General features: G+C 40.8%; 2 protein-coding genes across 3 annotated transcripts; both read right to left on the bottom strand.

Moving 5' to 3' along the window:
• Positions 1–2,561, bottom strand: LOC149404422 (suppressor of disruption of TFIIS-like). Of its 2 annotated transcripts, none has more exons than XM_089603164.1 (9): positions 2,420–2,561; positions 1,978–2,070; positions 1,823–1,888; positions 1,578–1,675; positions 1,454–1,491; positions 1,244–1,331; positions 548–877; positions 383–448; positions 1–283 (listed from the first exon to the last, which is right to left on the bottom strand). In XM_089603164.1, exons 2-9 carry the CDS (start codon positions 2,036–2,038, stop codon positions 128–130), a joined length of 903 nt encoding a protein of 300 aa, XP_089459290.1. In that variant the 5' UTR covers positions 2,039–2,070; positions 2,420–2,561; the 3' UTR covers positions 1–127. The 2 variants fall into 2 exon arrangements, with proteins under 2 accessions (XP_089459290.1, XP_089459298.1); XM_089603172.1 differs by lacking the exon at positions 2,420–2,561 and adding an exon at positions 2,158–2,298.
• An 11,738-nt stretch (positions 2,562–14,299) lies between these two features.
• On the bottom strand, positions 14,300–15,912 carry LOC149404421 (uncharacterized). The gene is made up of 4 exons (XM_089607521.1): positions 15,853–15,912; positions 15,218–15,597; positions 14,443–14,905; positions 14,300–14,380 (listed from the first exon to the last, which is right to left on the bottom strand). Exons 1-4 carry the CDS (start codon positions 15,910–15,912, stop codon positions 14,300–14,302), a joined length of 984 nt encoding a protein of 327 aa, XP_089463647.1.
• Positions 15,913–18,466: the final 2,554 nt, after the last annotated feature.

The following is an 18,466-nucleotide window of genomic DNA, read 5'->3' as shown; positions in this document are numbered from 1 at the left end:
TGAAAACAAAAACATCGACTTCATATTCACAAAGCGAGTGATTAATAGATGCGTATTTAAATAGTTATAACTATTGCTGCAAATAATACATATAAAAATAATATTAATAGTTTGTGTATATATATAACTAAGCAGTGACTGGGGTCTCCACAGCAAGCTTGTTGCAATTTGGAATTTCTGATTTATTAATCTCAACTTCCCAGAGCTCTCTCAGAGCTTCCTTTATGTTGTGGATGCTCTCTAATGCATAATCTGCTCCTTTGACTTTCTGGGACGTACCAACCTGTACATTTAATAATATAGTAAACGTTGTCATCTGGTAATTAATAATTTAATTTGGTATTAGTAAAGCAAAATTAGCTAATTATAAATTATTTATTACCAAAACGGTGTGGAGTCCGACCCGTTTTCCAGCTTGAATGTTACGGATGCTATCCTCGAAAAACATCTGGTGTGGCAGAGCAATTATTAACATTATTAAGATGAAAAATAAAATAAAACTACGTACGTATAGGTGTGCAAATCATGAATAAAATATGTCTTATACGGTTCGTTGAGGGTTAAGGTTGGCGATCTGGAGAGCGCGTTGGATTGCTGACTCAGCAGGCTTGCAAATAATGGGAGTCTTTGGCAACGCGGTGGTGGTGTTGGAGGCACCAAAATGGCTAATTATATCAAATACATTATTGTTGCTATTATTGACTGAGTTTGCATTATCAGCTGACCCCACAAACTCGATATCGTCTTCGTCATCAGAAGCAGTGTTTTTGTGGTTCGGATTAAGTGTCTCAAAGCATATAATTCCTTCGAAACAATCCTCTAATCCCAATTTGCTTAACGCCTTGCAAGCATGGACTTTGTCCGCGTTCGTGAATATCTGTTTTTATTTACAAAAAATTAGGTAATTAACCAACTAAAATATTTTAAATTGCTATGTACTCAACGTTTGATAAATCTTAGATATCTTTATACATTCCCGATTTTCCTTTTTATTAAAATAAAATAGTGAAATATTTACGTCAATTTACACGTGTAAATATATGAACGAAGCTATTTATCTAAGATTTATGAAATGTTGACTATATAACTATGTGAAACTATAAATATGATTATATATCTAATGCACTCTATTATTTATTTATTTCAAATAAATATATTAACTACTAGTACTTTTTTTTTTGAGGAATTAACTACTAGTACTTGTATGTATGTATGTATGCAATGCACCTATATGTCTACTTACAATTTTGCGGTGAGGTAAACTGAGCAGAAGCTGCCTCAAAATAGGATCAGGTTTTAGGTTCTCATAAGGCAATCTCCCATGAACAAAGCTATACAAAAAAAAAAAAAATGTAATTTAAATTACATAGACTTTTGTTATTCGCGTAACTCATATTCGCTCTTTTTTGTTATTTTGTAATCGACATTAGAAATGGAAGGAGTAAACCCTCACCTATGGTATTCGTCGTAGTCAAAATCATAGCCAATAGCCTGTAAAAGGAAAATTCAATTCCACTATTGAACATATGTTTTTTTTTTTTTTTTTTTTTTAATCATATTGTTATATTTTACATTACCCTTAGACCAGCCATAGTTGTGCCATAATTTCTGTAGAGAAGGTTGCCCAATTCCCTAATTTTGCTCCTCTCTATGCCAAGCTTTTCAACCATGTAATCTGCGCGTGAGAGTCACCACCATAACAAAATACATTACTGAGATGATAAAATTAAATCAAGCAATTTTTTAAAAATATTAAACGATAATGAAAAAAAAAAACAGAATCATACGAACTTGAGTGTGCATGTATATAAAAGAAATGTACCCTCAATGTTATTGCGACATGACGTGGAGAGGCCCGAATTTAGAGGGTAAAGGGTATCATCTAAGTCTGTAAGAGTGGAAAAAATAGATTAAAAAAAATAATAATAACATATTTCTATATAATTTAAAAAATATAATTACAAATAAGAGGTATACCGAATAGTAGACAGTCGTATTTTGTCCCTTGAACCTTAAGGTACCCGTCATCGAATTCCATATTTATCTTGATCACGAATAACCTTCACAAAGCTAAACAAATACCAAAATGTTAATTAGCATAGGCTTTTAGTTTTTTCAGCTGAAGCTTATGCATATAACTTTATTATTGAATCTCACTCTTATTTATTTATATATCATATTGACTTGGATAATAACCACTTGAAGTACAATTAGGTCGTAGAAAACGTGAGGTCAATTCCAATCTTCTCATATAACAAAAAAGGACCGTGAATGAGAACGAGAGATCAGAAAGAAAAGCTTGTTAATGAGAGAGAGAGAGAGAGAGAGAGAGAGAGGGAGAGAGAGAGAGATACGAACGAAATACTGCGGAGACACGTGATGATAAAAAGAAACCATTGACTGTGAATCATGAACTTACAAGTTTAGATGGCAAAATCCACAACAATTACTTTTAGACGACAGCTTTTTATTTATTTATTTTTTTTATTATATATATATATATATGTATATGTATATATATGTCTTTAGAGATTCAATAAAGGAAGGAGCGGGAGGGAGAAGAATTGATGTTGAGGTGGGTTTATATAGGCAAGTCATATACATAATTTCAATTTTTATTTTTCTGAATAGGTCAAGGTTTTATTTGTTGATTACCTGTACCTGTCACGTTTGATTCTTCTAAATATTATCGTTATTGTTTGAACATCATATTATATATGATATAAGTCGGGTCATGGTATTATATTATATGAGTATATACGACAAAAATTATAAATAAAAGACCGTGTAATTGTTGTACATCTGCGACTGCATTTGTTAAGAAATTTCCTGAAAAAAATTATGTATTCCGAAATTACCGTCAAGTTAAAGGTTCTGCTGGCTGCCAACGTTCACCACCATGACGATACTAAATTATGATTTTCTATTTTATTTTTACTTTTTTAGAACGAAATATAGATTATAGATGATTTTCGTAAAAGGCAATTACTTAATTAAGGTGACGGAAAACTCTAGTACAAATTGCATCTGTTTAGAAAAGAGCACGAAGTAGTCGAAAGACAACTAAGACTACTGAAAAGTAAATAATAACAAAGATGCTATGATGTATATGACGGGATTGATCCCTATCCCTCCAATAAGGAGAACTAATTAATTTGGCGGGCAACTGGATTCATAGCAGTTGCAGTAATTCTTGGTGAATCGAATATCATAACTTCAACGAGGTCATTTCCATACTTGAAATTGGTAGTGTTTCCTTTCTTACCCTTGTGCTTACGTTGAGTTCGAATCGGCTTACCTTGGCCAATTTTTAGGCATGTCAAGCTTTGTCGGTCAACAGTCGATGTTTCTTTGTTAAATTATCTACCGGCGGCGGCAAGGGCCCAAAATCCTTAGTAGTAGTTGGTGGGTGACTATCCAGGGCTATATTTTTTCCATGGGTCTTTGTTTTAGCATTAAGGGTAGTCTGACTAGGCCCACAAGTTTCCAAATGAACATCAGTAAGGGAAGCTTTAGCACTTTGAGATGTAGGTTTTATAGAATAAGGCCAAACAAGATAAGGAGTCAAAATCCCCAAAGCGTTCTGATTAGAAATTTTAGCGTGAGAAACGCCTCTTTATAGGGTTTTCAATCTCATTTCCTGCGCACTTTTCTCCAGCCGTGATATGCGCGACAATTGCTCCAGAGAATGGCGCTGAGATTTGAGGAAGATCGAGGCTCGAAGAATGTGAAAGTATCGCTGAAAGATGGCCGGATCTACAACTCCGGTTTTGATTTATAACTGGGTCAACGCTTGGACGCTTGGAATCAAAGGAGTCATGGTGGCCATGCCAGAGAAAATACTTGCCGAAAATGGAGGGTCAAACTCGGAGCGACTAGAACCAAGTCCCGTGGAATGGCGAGATGGGTTCGCGGGATGAGCGGTGCACTAATTGTGGTTAGCAGAGCCAGAGAATAGCATAGATGAAGAATCAGCATTGGCGAGTCGTCAAAACATGGTAGTCGATTGTTTTTAGCTCTGAGCCACTGACTTAGAGCTCGGCGAGGACACTCCGACGTGTTGATGACAAAGATTTTCGGGCAGAGCATGTGGAGAGGCCGTGGCGGAGAATTCCACAGGCATAGAGAGATCAAAGATTGAAGGATGTTCACGGAACTAGAACCCCGCGATGAAATAGAGAGATCAAATGTAGTCTCTACAACTTTATTCATGCCATCCTCGACAATTCTAAACCTGAACATGTTGTAAAGATAGGTGCCCAACTTCCCCTCGCTATCCAACATCAGCTTGCTACATTCCTTCGGAAATTCAAGGATGTCTTCACATGGACTCATGTAGACATGCCTGGGATATACCCTAAGGTCATAGTGCACCGCTTCAACGGCGACTAGAACATCACTGAGAGGGTATAACCTAGAAGAATGTTCAACCCAAGATGATACCTAGCCATAAATGAAGAGGTTGAGACATTGTCGACCACTGACTTGATCATAGAGGCGAAATACCTAAGTGGGTGGCCATCGTCGTAACGGTTAAGAAGCCTAGTGAGAATTTGCACATATGCATATATTACAAAGATCATACCAAAGCTTTCCATAAGGTCTCATTCTTTCTCTCCATAATCAAACAACTGGTTGACGCCATGGCTGGCCATGAAATAATAAGCTTCGTGGACACCTATTCCAGCTACAACCAAATTTGAATGCATGAGCCACACCAGATCAAGATGACATTTTTCATAGGGGCATGCATTGATACAAAGTCATTCCTTTTAGCCTCAAGAATGTGGGAGTGACATACCAACGACTAGTCGACAAGATGTTTGTCCAACAGATCATGAAAATGATGGAAGTGAATGTGGACGACATGCTCATCAATAGCCTAGAGGCAACTGACCACATGCAACATCTAAGATAGATGTTTGCCCTATTGCATCAATATAATCTAATACGGAACCCCAACAAGAGCGAATTTCAGGTCGATCCAGGAAACCGTTTTGGGCTACATCACGAGTCGGCGCGAAATTGAAGCAAATCCCAAGAAAATCAAGGCACTCCTTGAAGTGAGATCGGCGAGACGGTTGAAGGAGGTACAAAGCCTAGCTGATCAGATTGCTGCGTCAACTAGAACCGTGGAAAAGGCGATTGACATTTGTCAGTCGATATGCAAATCCTTGAAGAAGACATACGGCTTTAAGCATATAAAAGAATGCGAAAAGTCCTTCCAAGAGCCGAAGGCCTACTTTGGGTCATCTTCCTTTCTCTCCAAGCCAAAAGAGAGCGATACGCTTTAGATGTATCTCATGATTTCTAAACGGGCTGTGTGCATCGTACGTGCTCATGCGCAAGGAAGACAAGGTCCAATGGACGACCAATTTTCTCTCTCTTCCACTGATCCCGTTGTGGATTTTTCTTATTTAAATTTGACGTCATGTCCTCTAATGGATGAGAATCCTAGCACAAAGCAACAATTATTATATATGGACTAGATTCCTTTCTAGGTGGAGAATGATTCACCTGATGTTCACTCTGGCTTAAAGATAGCATGACAACGGTTTAGGAAATCGTGACTGGTTCACGCGGCACCCCAAACGCCGCATTGATTAATGCAAAGGAAGCTGCAAAAAACGGTGCACACAATAGGCAGGCGCGTTGCACGTCACGCTAAAGATCAATGCGAGCAGTGCGCAAGAGGAAGGCGTGTTGCGCGTAATGCAAAAGATTGATGAGGTTGCGTGTCGACACGGTTTGGGTGACGCGTCAGCACTTTTTTCGAGTCCTTCCTCGAAGAAGTATCTATCAATGATATTTTCACACTGGGAACCAAAAGTCATGGTGAGGGCTCGAAAACGTCTCTTTGCGACAAAGTTTCGGCAGTGATTTCCCCGGGAAAGACCATGATGGTCGTTCCAGCAGTGTCGAGGATGATTGCTTGTAATTTTGAAGGACTAAGACTATACATGCGCTTGCCATCACACAGTGTCTGGGCTCGGCACGCCATTTTCCGTGTCTGCGCGGCACCTTGTTCCACATCACACACGCCTAACTTCCTCATTTCGGGCTCCCTGAGCCTCCAAATACCTATAAATACCCCCATGGATGACGAAACAAGTAGTTTGAACTGAAAACTCTATAAAGCTGAGGACTCTCCGTACCCCGTTTCATTCTCTTTCTGCTACAAGCAATCTCACAAAATCTCGGTGCCTCCACCTCAGCCAAACTAAACAAACTAATATTGAGCGTCAGAGAGCGCGGCAGAGGCATTGCCTCTGCGCCCTTCTAAGATTTCTTATTCTCATATAATCCCAACAAATGATGAACGTCCTTGGGATGAAGAGAGCGAACTCGATACTTTGTGTTCAACACGTGTGATCACTTAATACGATCTTGGATCAAACTATTTAAGTTCATAAATAGTTGTCAAAAGATAAGACAAAAGTCCAATTTCATATATTTATAAAATAACTAATCTAATATAGATATTAACCGGTGATAATGATTAATATATGAAATTTGTTTTTTTTTAAATGATTCCCATTACTAAAAACTTACTATCAATCATACATTTCCGTTACTCGTGTCTTTGTTTAATAATAAAAAAATGGGCCGGTTAAACAACTAGCCAAAACAACACCCCTACTTTAAAATTATAGCCCAACTATTAACATATTTAGGAAAATAGCCAATTTATCATGTCAACATTCCAATATTCCAATAATACCCTTAGGTTAATATTATTAACTATTATAGTAAATAATATTATCCATAACAAAAAAATTAGTAAATCTTATTTACCGTAACACGAACAACAACAAATCTTATTTACCGTAACAAGAACAACAGAAAATCTTATTTACCGTAACAAGAACAACAATAAATCTTATTTACCGTAACAAGAACAAAAGTAAATGTTATTTACCATTGAGTAAATCATTCGTTTCTATGGTAAATATAACAGTAAATCCGATTTACTACTGATTTGTTAGAAAATTCAAAGACAAACACTTTCAACAGAATTCCTAGCACATGTTCTAGTTAATCTAAAATCCGATAGTAAATCATATTACTCATTGAGTAAATCATTCGTTTATATGGTAAATATACCAGTAAATCCGATTTACTACATAATATTTTCTAGTTAATCTAACAGAAAAAGTATCAGAGATGATGACTAGTTAATCTAACAGTAAATACGATTTACTAATTATTTCCGTGAACAATCGAGGACTGTAAATCATAATAACTATTGAGTAAATCACTTCCATTTCCACTATCTAAAATTTACTACATTATAAGTCATAATCGAACGAATAAATAGAGGGAAAAAAACGAGAAATTAGAAAGTAAGAGATTGAAAAAGACATGAAGATCTTGTTGTCTGAGAAGAGAATAGACAAGACTCGCTAATGACACAGCCAAAGCCAAATCAACATTCACTATTACAGGCTTTATATTTACCAATAAATTTATACAACAATGATAGTAAATAAATGAAATTTTGGTAGAAAATAATATTTACTCTAGTAGTAAATTTTGGTTGTAGTCGTCGTACACGATCTTCGAACTCGGGTTCTTCAGCACCGCCACCGTCGTACGAACAGAGTTATGTCCGGCCTCATGTTGAACAGAGTCCGGCTGAACTCCCTCACCGCCGCCGGAACGTCCGCTCCCACTGCCAGCGGCGCGAATCCGTTCACCCACGCCTCATAGTTCGCCTCCATCACCGAGAACACCTTCTCCATCTCCGCTAATTCGAATCCCCCGTGCTACTCCTTGTCGTTCTAAAACCTAATTTTGCAATTCCAGATTCACAATCCAAACACAAGCACAACACACAAAACAAAAATGCTAATTGATTTCAGATCTTGACGTGGCTCCGACGAGGACAAGCTTGGTGCAGAGGTAAGGGCGGCGGATCGCGGCGAGGATTTCGAAGATGCCGGAGACGGAGTGGCCGACATAGAAGCAGCGCTTGACGGAGAACTTCGAGGAGTTCAACGAGCTCCACCACTTCCGTCTTCGCGATCGTGCTTGAATTTCGCTCTCCACGATTGTTTGCCGACGAGTTCGACGAGCTCCGCCGTGTCGGACAATCCGACTCCGATGGCCTCCTCGAAGAAAATCCGGAGGAGACTCGCCGTTCTTATTACTTCTCCGGCGTTTTGTCGCTGCGTCGGAAAGGAATGTGATCGGAATCGCCGGATTTCTTCGGAGAGAGATATCAGAGATGAGAGGAGCGTTGAAGGAGAGATTCTCTCGCCGGAATCATGTTTGGAAAAGAGAGATGTGAGGAGCGTTGAAGGAGAGATTCTCTCGCCGGATTCATGTTTGGAAGAGAGAGATGTGAGGAGCGTTGAAGGAGATATACCAGATTTACTCTGCGCAGATCTGGTTAATGGGCAAGGGCATTTTAGGTACTAACATTTTTTTTTTGCTAATTTCTTAATAAAACACAAACTTTGGCTAATATTTTAAAAGACCCCTCATTAAGTGGTTACTTGTTTACAAATCTCTAAAAATATTGTGTTGTAATTATATGGAAGAATATTTTTATTAAAAATGATACAATAGTCTAATTTGATATATTAAAAAAAACGAATTTAATCTAAATATTTAATTAGTAATTAGGACTAAAATATGAAATATCTCGTTTTAAAATGATCCCCACTACTTTCCTAAAAAAAAATTGATCCCACTACTAAAAAGCCAACTATCAAAAGACTACAAGTTTCCCAGAGTTATAAACGTGAAGTACTTAGTGTTTAGTTAAGGTAAAGAAATAATATTGCCGTCACGCACAACTTTCACAGGCCAATCATAACCTAACACACGTTTATATACCAGCTGCACTTGGATATATTCGTTAATTATTAATGACAAATCACATGTATTTTCAATACTTTTTTCATTTATACGTGTTTGCTATTTTCTCTTTCAAGTTGTCATATAACCCTCAAAATGTCTTCCATTTAGAGGGAAAACGTGAGACGAATAGATATCCTTGTACATAGTAGACTCTTTTTTTCTTCTTTTTAGCGAATTGATTGCGTTCACGAGACGGTGTCACCTTACACAAATATGAAGGTTGTCATTGAACTTTCTATCTATTTTCGTACTAAAATTAGATGTAATCAAATCAAATTTTACAATTATGTTGTTGGAGGTAAATTATTACGAGTTACATGAGGTCATTATAAAAGCCTAGTCAAAACCTAATTACTTGTGTTTTTTTACTAGTAATTTCCACTGATTTTATTATTATACCCTATCTCATTGACCTTTCAAATGCAATATATATATATATATAAAGGAAAATAACACATATATACTTTGTATTTTAATGAAATGTCGAGTGAAACCTTTGATTTAAAAAATGTCGAGTTTGTACCATCTGTTTAATTAAAATAAAAAAATTATAGCTTAAAACAAATAACAGTGTCACGAATTTTCTTTTTATTGACTCTTCATTGATGTTGACTCTAATAATTATATGTAAATCTCATTTACCTTTATTCATTTGCACCTTATATATAATTTATTTACAAATGAAAAATAAACAACAATAACTAATCATGGAGAATACAAACAGAGGATATGGGTAAAAATCAAAAGTCGATAGTCATCAAAATCACTATTTGAGCATCAAATCCATGATTCAGAGTTGCAATTCGAACAGGAAGGAAACCATCTCTTGAGAGGTATGAGTTTTATTAGTCTATTTAGATTGAGGACTATATTTTATTTCAAAATTGGAAATTTGGGGGTTGGGGTACTGGTTTTAAGTTTGGTTCGGATTCTTATATTATAGTCAATGTTGATGTGAGAAATCACAACAAAGAAGTCACGACAATTTGAGCAAATAAATAGGTCGATTTGGATTTATAACTGGGCCTCAAATCTCTGTTACAAGACCAAAGGGAAAACACAAAGAATGTCATATGTTGCAAAATAACTATTGAAAAGGAACTAAATGCAAAGGCGAGCTCGGGGCTGTTTATTATATCGTTGAGAGTAATACAATTGTTCGAATTAAGAGATGAGAGAAAACAGAGGGGAGAAAACAGAGGTTACATACCGTGTCCCTCGTAGGCTTAATTATCTTATATTTATAGTACTAAAAATGAGGTCGCGAGCTCCGGACTGACTGGTGACACATCGTGTATCAGTTGAAGTTCACTACTGCTTTCCTTGACATATGTCGTTTAAAGACTCATTCGTTGGGGGCCGGTCACAGATTGTCTGGGCTGACTCGCCTGGCACCTGCGAGTCCTCGGGGAACAGTTATCTCGAACTGATATTTAAATCTTCCTTCGAGCTGGCGCTTTTCCTGGACCTGTTATTATTAATTCGTGGGCTTGGGCCTTACTTCTTTACATTGGGCCGAGTCTCTATCTTGTTATTTATAGGACAAAGTCCAACATCAACAGTCAGTCTCCCAGTCTATTCAGTATATAATAATGGATAAACTTTAAATAAACAACACATGGGTCAGTTTGCCCAACCGGGCTAATCGTGTTTCTAGTTAGTATCAAACTATCTAGTTTTCCACGTGTTTCGTTATTTCTGCAATAAACGAACGAATATATGACACATATATTCTTTAAAAACCATAATGATTTGATTTCGAGAAGGGGCCTCTTCTGCTGATCTGCGTAAAAATGTTTGTTTGGTAAGATATTTGAGGTGATTTGAAGGCACATTAAGTGCAGGTTTGTTGAACTTCCATGGCTATATATTGAGGGGACGTTTGCATCAATATTTCCTAGTTATTTATCTCGTCTCGCATTTGAAGAGGTACGTTCCAAAGTTTTCATCTTTTCTTCTTTCGCTTTCTTGCTTTCTCTCTGTTAGGGTTTAAAGTTTCTACATTCTATAGTCGATAAAGAAAAAAACTTTCTTGAGAAGCAGCCTTAGTTTTATTGTTTTCCTGATGGCCTCCACTTTTAGTCCGGCGAAAAGATCTAAACCCAGGCGGCCTAAGTATCCTCGCGGCGACTTTCTTAGCAAATGTCCTCCTTCTCTTCTCGGTAGGGCTGACCTAGATCACATTAGGCAAAAATTCCATATCCCCGCCGATGTAGAGCTTTTGTTTCCTGGTCCCGGTGAAACGGCCGAGACAATAAAAGAGGGTTTTCTATGGGTCCTTGAGATTTTCCTAGAGAAGTGCGGGCTTAGGTTTCCTATTCTTAGGCTCCTGTTGGCGTATATGGGTCAGGTGGAGTTTACTCTACCTCAGCTCACTCCGTCCTCTCTGAGGATTGTGTGTGGGCTGCTCTACTTGGCCGAGGAACTAGGAGTTATGATCGTTCTGAAGGACCTGATTTGCCTGGTCGCGACGAAAAGGAATGCCCGTCACCCCGGGACTTTCTATTTTTCATGAAAGTTTGCGATGACCATCATCAATGGGATTCCTACTTGGGATGATAGGTGGGCGGAGAGATACTTCTTTGTCCGGGTCTCCATACTTACCGTGGGTGGCTATGCTCCTTACATTCGTTACACCTGGTCTAAGGAATCAGGTTAGATTACGTTTGTGTATTTTATGTGTGTGTGTATATATATATATATATATATATATATGTATGTATGTATATATATTTGTCTTGTGCCAAAAGATCGTTTCTAAAAGAGTTCCATTGCTTGTTGTGCAGTTTCTCTGAAGACCATCGCTTCCGATATCCGGTTCGAGGAGCTCGTCGAGACGCTGAGGAAATGGTCTGTGGAGTGGGAGGATCTCACGCAAGGGCAGTTCGACCGTGTCTTCTTAGGCATATAGAATCTTGGTAGGTGTCGTTTGATTGATTATTTGTTCTTCACCGTACCGAATTGAGAGGTTTACTGTTATAACTTTTTTGTGATGTCGGATGCAAGTGTTGACGGCCTGTCGTCCTGGGCTGAGGGTCAAGACCAAGATCTAAGACAAGGAGGCCCGAGGTCCGAACATCAAGACAAAGATCCAGGACAAGGAGGTTCCAGAGAAGCGAGGGAAAACCAAGATCCAGGGCAAGGAGACCTTGGAGAAGAAAAGATGAAGATGTGAGCCGACGGCTGGAGAGCTAGGAATGAGGCGGCGAAGAAGGAGGTTGTGATAATGCCGGCTGCCGATCAGGAGGTTGCCCAAGCGACGGCTACTGGGAAGGAGATTGTGGCTACTCTGATGACTCGGATGTAGTAATCACACACGTGGTTTCCCATCCCGAGTCTGAATCGGCTGAGCCTTCGCTGCCCGAGCTGGCTCGCAAGAAGAAGAAGATTGGGGAGGATGACGAGGTTGAGGAAGAAGAGGGGGGTCCCTATCAAGAGGGCTTCTCAGCCCATCCCTAAGAAGGTCACGATTATGACGCCGAAGGAAGGGAAATGAAATGGATTATCGAAGAACGATGCTCGGTCCCCTGGTTTCGATGCTCATAGCGGTGATGGGAAGAAGATGTCCTCAAAAGACCCTCAAGGTGGGAGCTCGCAGAAAAAGCAGCGCTCCGGAAAGGACGTGGTCCCGCCGACCAAGCCTGGGTCCCCTCCAGGCCTTCGAACGAGGACTCGATGAGCACGGCCACTCTTCTTTGACAAGTCAATAGGCCCGAGGTCAAGCTAGCCCCGATCAAAGAACTGGTCAAATTCGAGCAGTACTGTCGGGCCCAAGCCGCGATCGCTAAGGTAAGTAAGATTAGTTTTCTGATGCTATTCGAATGAGTTTTAAGTAATACCTTTTTTTTTCACCAGGTGGTGGCCGAACTGAACTCCCTTCAGCACAAGCACGAGGTGTAGCACATGGAGACTGACGGTTTCGTCCAGAAAATGATTGGGAGGCTAAGGTCCCTACCACACAACTGCCCAAGATGCAGACAAAGATCGACGAGCTTACGATAGAGGTTGGCGCCCGTACCGAGAGGGAGAGAGAGCTCAAGCTTAGCTTGCGGTAAAAAAAGAGAGGGTTAAGGTCGACTACTTCTGAGCTCGCAATCAGCTGAACGACCAAACCGAGGAATTCAATGAGCTCAAAAGCGAATTCGAGTGGCTGAAATCTCTCCATGACCAGCTCAAGACGTCTTTTGGTGATGAGGTCGAGAAGTGGGTCCGCTAGGGCAAGAGGTCGACTTCGGTGAAGTATCAGTGCCTGATCAATGCCATGAAGGCCCATTGTGCGGCAAAGAAGGAGGCGAAGGCGACCGAGCTGAACATGACTGAATGTTGCGCCAATGTCTCCCTTCTCAAGTCGCTTGCTGAAAGGGCTTCAACCGTCGAGGACGAGCTGAGGGATGCGGAGGCAGACATGAAGGGTCTTGTGACGACCTTTACCGAGGGCTTAGATGCCATTCCTCCTCTCAACTTGTCTGATGTTACCTTCACTCCGTAGTTGGAGGTTGGTGCATCGGACTCCGTGCAGGCGGTTCCCGAAGGCGTCAATGAGTATGGTTCCAATGCTTGCCTCGTAGCGGGGACTTCTGTGGTAGGGACCGGAGCTGCTGTCACTCTGGAAGAACCAGCTGGGACCTCGTGCCAAGCCGATCAAGCCGATAATCAGTGATCAACCTCATATATGTTATCATTTATATATATATATATATATATATATATATATATATAATATTCAGTAAAATTTTCTCTCCTTCTAGAAAATTTTGGCACACTATTTTGCCCGAGTGGGCCAGTGTGGTTTTCGAGTTTTTCTTGCTTCAATATTTCTGATTTTCGAACTAAATCGTTGGCGGCGGTACATCGTGTTGTTTTTCCCAGGTGGGGCAGCATGGTGTCGATAAAAAGCCTCACTTTGTAGTAATAGATTCCTCTATCAGTGATGAATGCAGTTTTATCTTGATCATCGGGATGCATCCATATTTGGTTGTACCCATAAAGGATAACATCTTGTGTCCGATGGTTACTTCGACCAACCGATCAATGTTTAGAAGGAGAAAGCTATCTTTTGGGCATGCTTTGTTGAGATATGTGAAATGTACGCATACCCTCAACTTCCCGTTCTTTTTCTTTAAAACGACTTTGTTCGCTAACCAATTCGGGTATTTGATTTCTCGGATTGATCTTGCCTTCATCAGTCATTCTACCTCGTCTTTGACTGCTTTGGCCCTATTTGGACCCATCTTGCATCTCTTCTGCTTAAGCAGTTTAAAACTCGGATCGACATTCAACTAGTGGGATGTGATGTTTACATCTATCCCTGGCATGTCTTCGGTGGTCCAGGCGAAGGTCGACTTATTCACTTTCAGAAAACGAATGAGTTGACGCCTTATTTCACCTTTCAGTTCCGAGCCTATACCTAGTACTCGTTTTGGGTCGGACCCGTCTATTTGAATAGGTGTAATAAGCTCGAGACGCGGGTTATCTTGAGTTTCAGGCTCATCATCCCCTTCGTCTTGTTCCATCGCTGTGATGGGTTAAGCGACAACCATTAATTGCTATTGATCGGGCTGATATCCTAGATTGTACCCGCTTAGATAGCACGATCGAGCTGCGGATTGCATTTCCCTTGATTTCCGTAACCCATTTCGAAGTCGGAAAACGAATGCACTGGTGGTACGTTGACGAGACGACTCTCATGGAGGGAATCCACAGCCTTCCCGTGTTGAATGCTGAAGTGCAGTCCAACACAACAAATTCTACGAGTTTATTCTTGTCGCCCATGTAGACAGCCAATTTTATGGATCCAATCGGGGAAATTGACTTCCCATCGAATCCGGTAAGTTCTACCAAACCCTTCTCGACCTTGGATTTACTTATGTCCATCTTTCGGAGAGTGCTTAGATAGACGACGTCGACGGAGCTTCCGTTATCGACGAGAATCTGAGAGACTACGCAATTTGCTACATCCAAGGTCAGGACAAACGCGTCGTCATGAGGACCGTCCAACGACCATGACTCATTTTCCCTGAACTCGATCAGGTCATTGGGACTGTTCACAGAACACTTAGTGGTACTCCCTGTGATGGCTCGACGTTGGTAAGCCTTTATGGAGTTCACTGACCCTTTGCAAAGTCGGGATCCTCCTATTATGCAATCGACTATCTTCTTTGTGGCTTCTGCCGGGGGAGATGCTCCTTCCTCTGGACGTTCACGCTTTCTAGGTGATGGCCCACCTCGAGGAGGGGGAAGCTCATTTAGGCTTACGTCTTCTAACTCGCCGTGCGCAAATTTAGCGGCGAGAGGTAGTCTCGTACAACTCTGTAATCTTCTGTCTTGTGCTCCCAATTATTTTAGTGCTTACAGTAGGCGGACACGTGTCCATGTGTTGGTCATCGGGGTAAATCCTGGTCCTTTGTTTCCCCCTGCAACAACATACGCGAACTGCTGAGGGAACCTTGGCCTTCCCCCTTGGCTGTGGGGGTGGTTTCCTTGTGGTTGTCCCGGGCCATCGTGATGCTTTTTAGGCACTAATGGGTAGGGGTTCTGGTTTATAGGATTGGATGTACTCGGGGTCGGTTTCATGACCGCGAACTTCTTTGCCATGGCCGCCCTGTCATCCTCGGCGACGGCCCATTTTGTTGCCCGATGCATAGCATCCTCTATCGTAGCAGGCTGGTTCACGATTAGCTCATCGCGGAATCGTGACTTGTGCCAAAGGGCGTTCTTTAGGGTCGCAAATTGCTAATACGCCACTAACACCACTGATTTTCGACATGACATCTTTGAATCTTGTCATGAAAGTCCTCAATGACTCTTGGGCCCCTTGTTGAAGCGACCACAAGTCATGATCTGAAATGCCTGCTTCCACGTACATGGAATAGTGCTTCAAGATGACCATCGATAATTGGTCAAAATTATCGATGGATCCTTCTTCTAATTTCGAGAACCATTCCACGGCAGACCCAGTAAGATTTTCTGCAAAGAGGTGGCACTGACCAGCATCTCTTTCATCGTCGTTAAGGTAAGCCCGTACGATGGTGATTCAGAAGCAGTCATATGTACCTCTGGGTCGGTCTTTCCCTCGTAAAAAGGGAGCCTAAGCTTTCATGCATCCCCGATCCGCGAGTTTCTTCAATCAAGCGATCAATATAGGGGGCTGCGCTTGTGGCGTTGTGAACTCGCGTTCTCACAGCCCGCAACTATTCATTAGTTTCGGCCACAGTTCGGCGCAACATAGCAATATCGTTGCGATCGTACCGGGCCTTGAGCAGGGTTAGTTCACGAGCTCTGACAGGCTCAACGTCTGGCTGGTCAAGCCAATACGGATTTCGAATTGCCTCGACTCAATTGTACGAGACTGGGCATCCCGTATTCATGGGTGAGATGGGTCGACTCATAGAGCGGTCCATCCTGCGAGCCGCTGGCTCGGCTGAGCTTGCACGCTCTCGACGGGGTCGGAACACCGGGGATTAAACCCGGACAGACTCGTTCCCTGGGATCCTTATGTACGACGGGACTTCGCAAGGCGGTGGCGGAAGTTCAGTTGGAGTCCTTCCCTGGTCAGGGTTAGGAGTCATTTCGATTCCCGAGAAATCCAACTGAATTCCAGGTGGGAGATTCCTTCCCGGCTTACTAGATCCCACATCATTCGGGTTAGATTCTGTCGACAGGAGGCCTACCGTGTCGCAGCGGGACTCCAACGCGTGATGCCTGGAAGACAACGAGGAAGCCTCTCGCATCACGGTCTGATACGACTGAATCTGGGCCGCGGCCTTCTCGATTAGAGCCTGCAGCATTGTCTTCAATTTCGGGATCATTTCCAAGCCGAGCGCGGGAGTTGTTGGAGACGATGGTGCCATGGGGTTGGAAAGGGTGACAAAGGAGGTGTTGTAAGAATTTGGGCTTGAAGCGTAATGAGAGATGATAGTTCCCACTGACGGCGTCAAATTGTTGATGCGAGAAATCACACCAAAGAAGTCACAACAATTTGACCAAATAAATGGGTCAATTTGGATTTATAATTGGGCCTCAAATCTCCGTTATAAGACCAAATAGAAAACATAAAGAATTTCGTATGTTGCAAAATAACTATTGAAAAGGAATTGAATGCAAAGGCGAGCTCGGGGCTGTTTATTATATCGTTGAGAGTAATACAATTGTTCGAATTAAGAGATGAGAGAAATGAGAGGGGAGAAAACAGAAGTTACATAACGTGTCCCTCATACGCTTAATTATCTTATATTTATAGTACTAAAAATGAGGTCGCGAGCTCTGGGTCTGACTGGTGACATGTCGTGTGTCAGTTGAAGTTCACTACTGCGTTCTTAGACATCTGTCGTTCAAAGACTCATTCGTTGGGGGACGGTCACAGATTTTCTGGGTTGACTGGCCTGACACCTGCGAATCTTCGGAACGCGAAATGCGCTCGGAGATTGTAAACCTCGCGGAACGCGCAAACTGCTCGGAGATGGCTCGGGATGATTTCCATACCTCGCGGCGCGCGCTAGGAGGGTCGCGGCGCGAGGTCTGGATGTCTTCTTGACTCCTTCTTCGTTCTTGACTCGTTTTTTATCCCGAATGCCTCGATTTGTACAGATTTGCCCAGAGTATCATAGAAATCCCATTTTTGACCTGAAAACCTTCAAAACACACGAAAAACCTCAAAACTACTCAAGAACAAGCTCGGATTTAGTTGTGATAATAAGAGTTTTCTACGTACGACACGCACCTATCAGGGAGCTATTATCTCGAGCTGATATTTAAATCTTCCTTCGGACTGGCGCTTTTCCTGGACCTGTTATTATAAATTCGTGGGCTTGGGTCTAACTTCTTTATATTGGGTCGAGTCCCTATCTTGTTATTTCTAGGACGAAGTCCAACATCAACACTCAACATTAATAAAAAGCCAATAAAAGAAATATTCGTTTTGTCATTCTAATTAAGTTAAAAGTACAAATTTTATAGTTTTTTTAAACAAAAAATTAAATTCGATATTTATCTAAAACACAAAATATATATATGTCTTTTTTCCAGTGTAAAAGAAGGGTTCTAAATTTCCTACAAAATTTGGTAATAATTATTTTTGAATGAGAGATTTGTAATAGTGTGATGTGGACAGATATCAATATCTAATTTTTGTTGTTAAGTTAATAGTTTTGTTCTTTTATGGGCCCGTGATTGCCGTCTAATATTCAAGATGTTTTAAAGTTATTTAATACAATCAATGGACGAGTACTATAATTGAATTGACATGATAAGGTTAATGATAGACGACTTACCCTTTAAACCCTATACATTAAAAAATTAAAATAAATGAGTCCACTCAATATAACTCCTTAAAAAAACGTGGCATCACACTCAAATTTATGGCACTGAAATGGCACTTTTTGCCAAATATTTTGGCATTCACAAACAGCTCACTCTACGTTGCTGTAGCTTTTCTTGTGTAACAACTTTCACCTACCGCCAGCAAAAGTATAACAAAAATAAATACCCCTTAATGGCAACAATAAAAAATTGTTTATTTATTTATTGAAGTAAAATAGCACTAACAACAGCACAACGCAAAGGCCATATCATTTCCTTGCAATTGCGTTAAACAAATGCAAAG

Source organism: Urtica dioica, chromosome 2 (assembly GCF_054948205.1).
Source record: "Urtica dioica subsp. dioica isolate 48M chromosome 2, U.dioica_male_clone48M_v1_H2, whole genome shotgun sequence".
Taxonomy (NCBI): domain Eukaryota; kingdom Viridiplantae; phylum Streptophyta; class Magnoliopsida; order Rosales; family Urticaceae; genus Urtica; species Urtica dioica.
This window is presented reverse-complemented; position numbering and strand designations above follow the sequence as displayed.

Coding starts and splice junctions, on each gene's coding strand:
- LOC149404422 (XM_089603164.1), bottom strand. CDS start 2,038: ATGGAATTCGATGACGGGTACCTTAAGGTTCAAGGGACAAAATACGAC. Junction 1,676..1,822: donor ATGTCGCAATAACATTGAGG/GTACATTTCTTT, acceptor TCTCACGCGCAG/ATTACATGGTTGAAAAGCTT. Junction 449..547: donor ACCTTAACCCTCAACGAACC/GTATAAGACATA, acceptor CTGCCACACCAG/ATGTTTTTCGAGGATAGCAT.
- LOC149404421 (XM_089607521.1), bottom strand. CDS start 15,912: ATGACTGCTTCTGAATCACCATCGTACGGGCTTACCTTAACGACGATG. Junction 15,598..15,852: donor CGACGATGAAAGAGATGCTG/GTCAGTGCCACC, acceptor GTGGCGTATTAG/CAATTTGCGACCCTAAAGAA. Junction 14,381..14,442: donor CGATCGTGCTATCTAAGCGG/GTACAATCTAGG, acceptor AACCCATCACAG/CGATGGAACAAGACGAAGGG.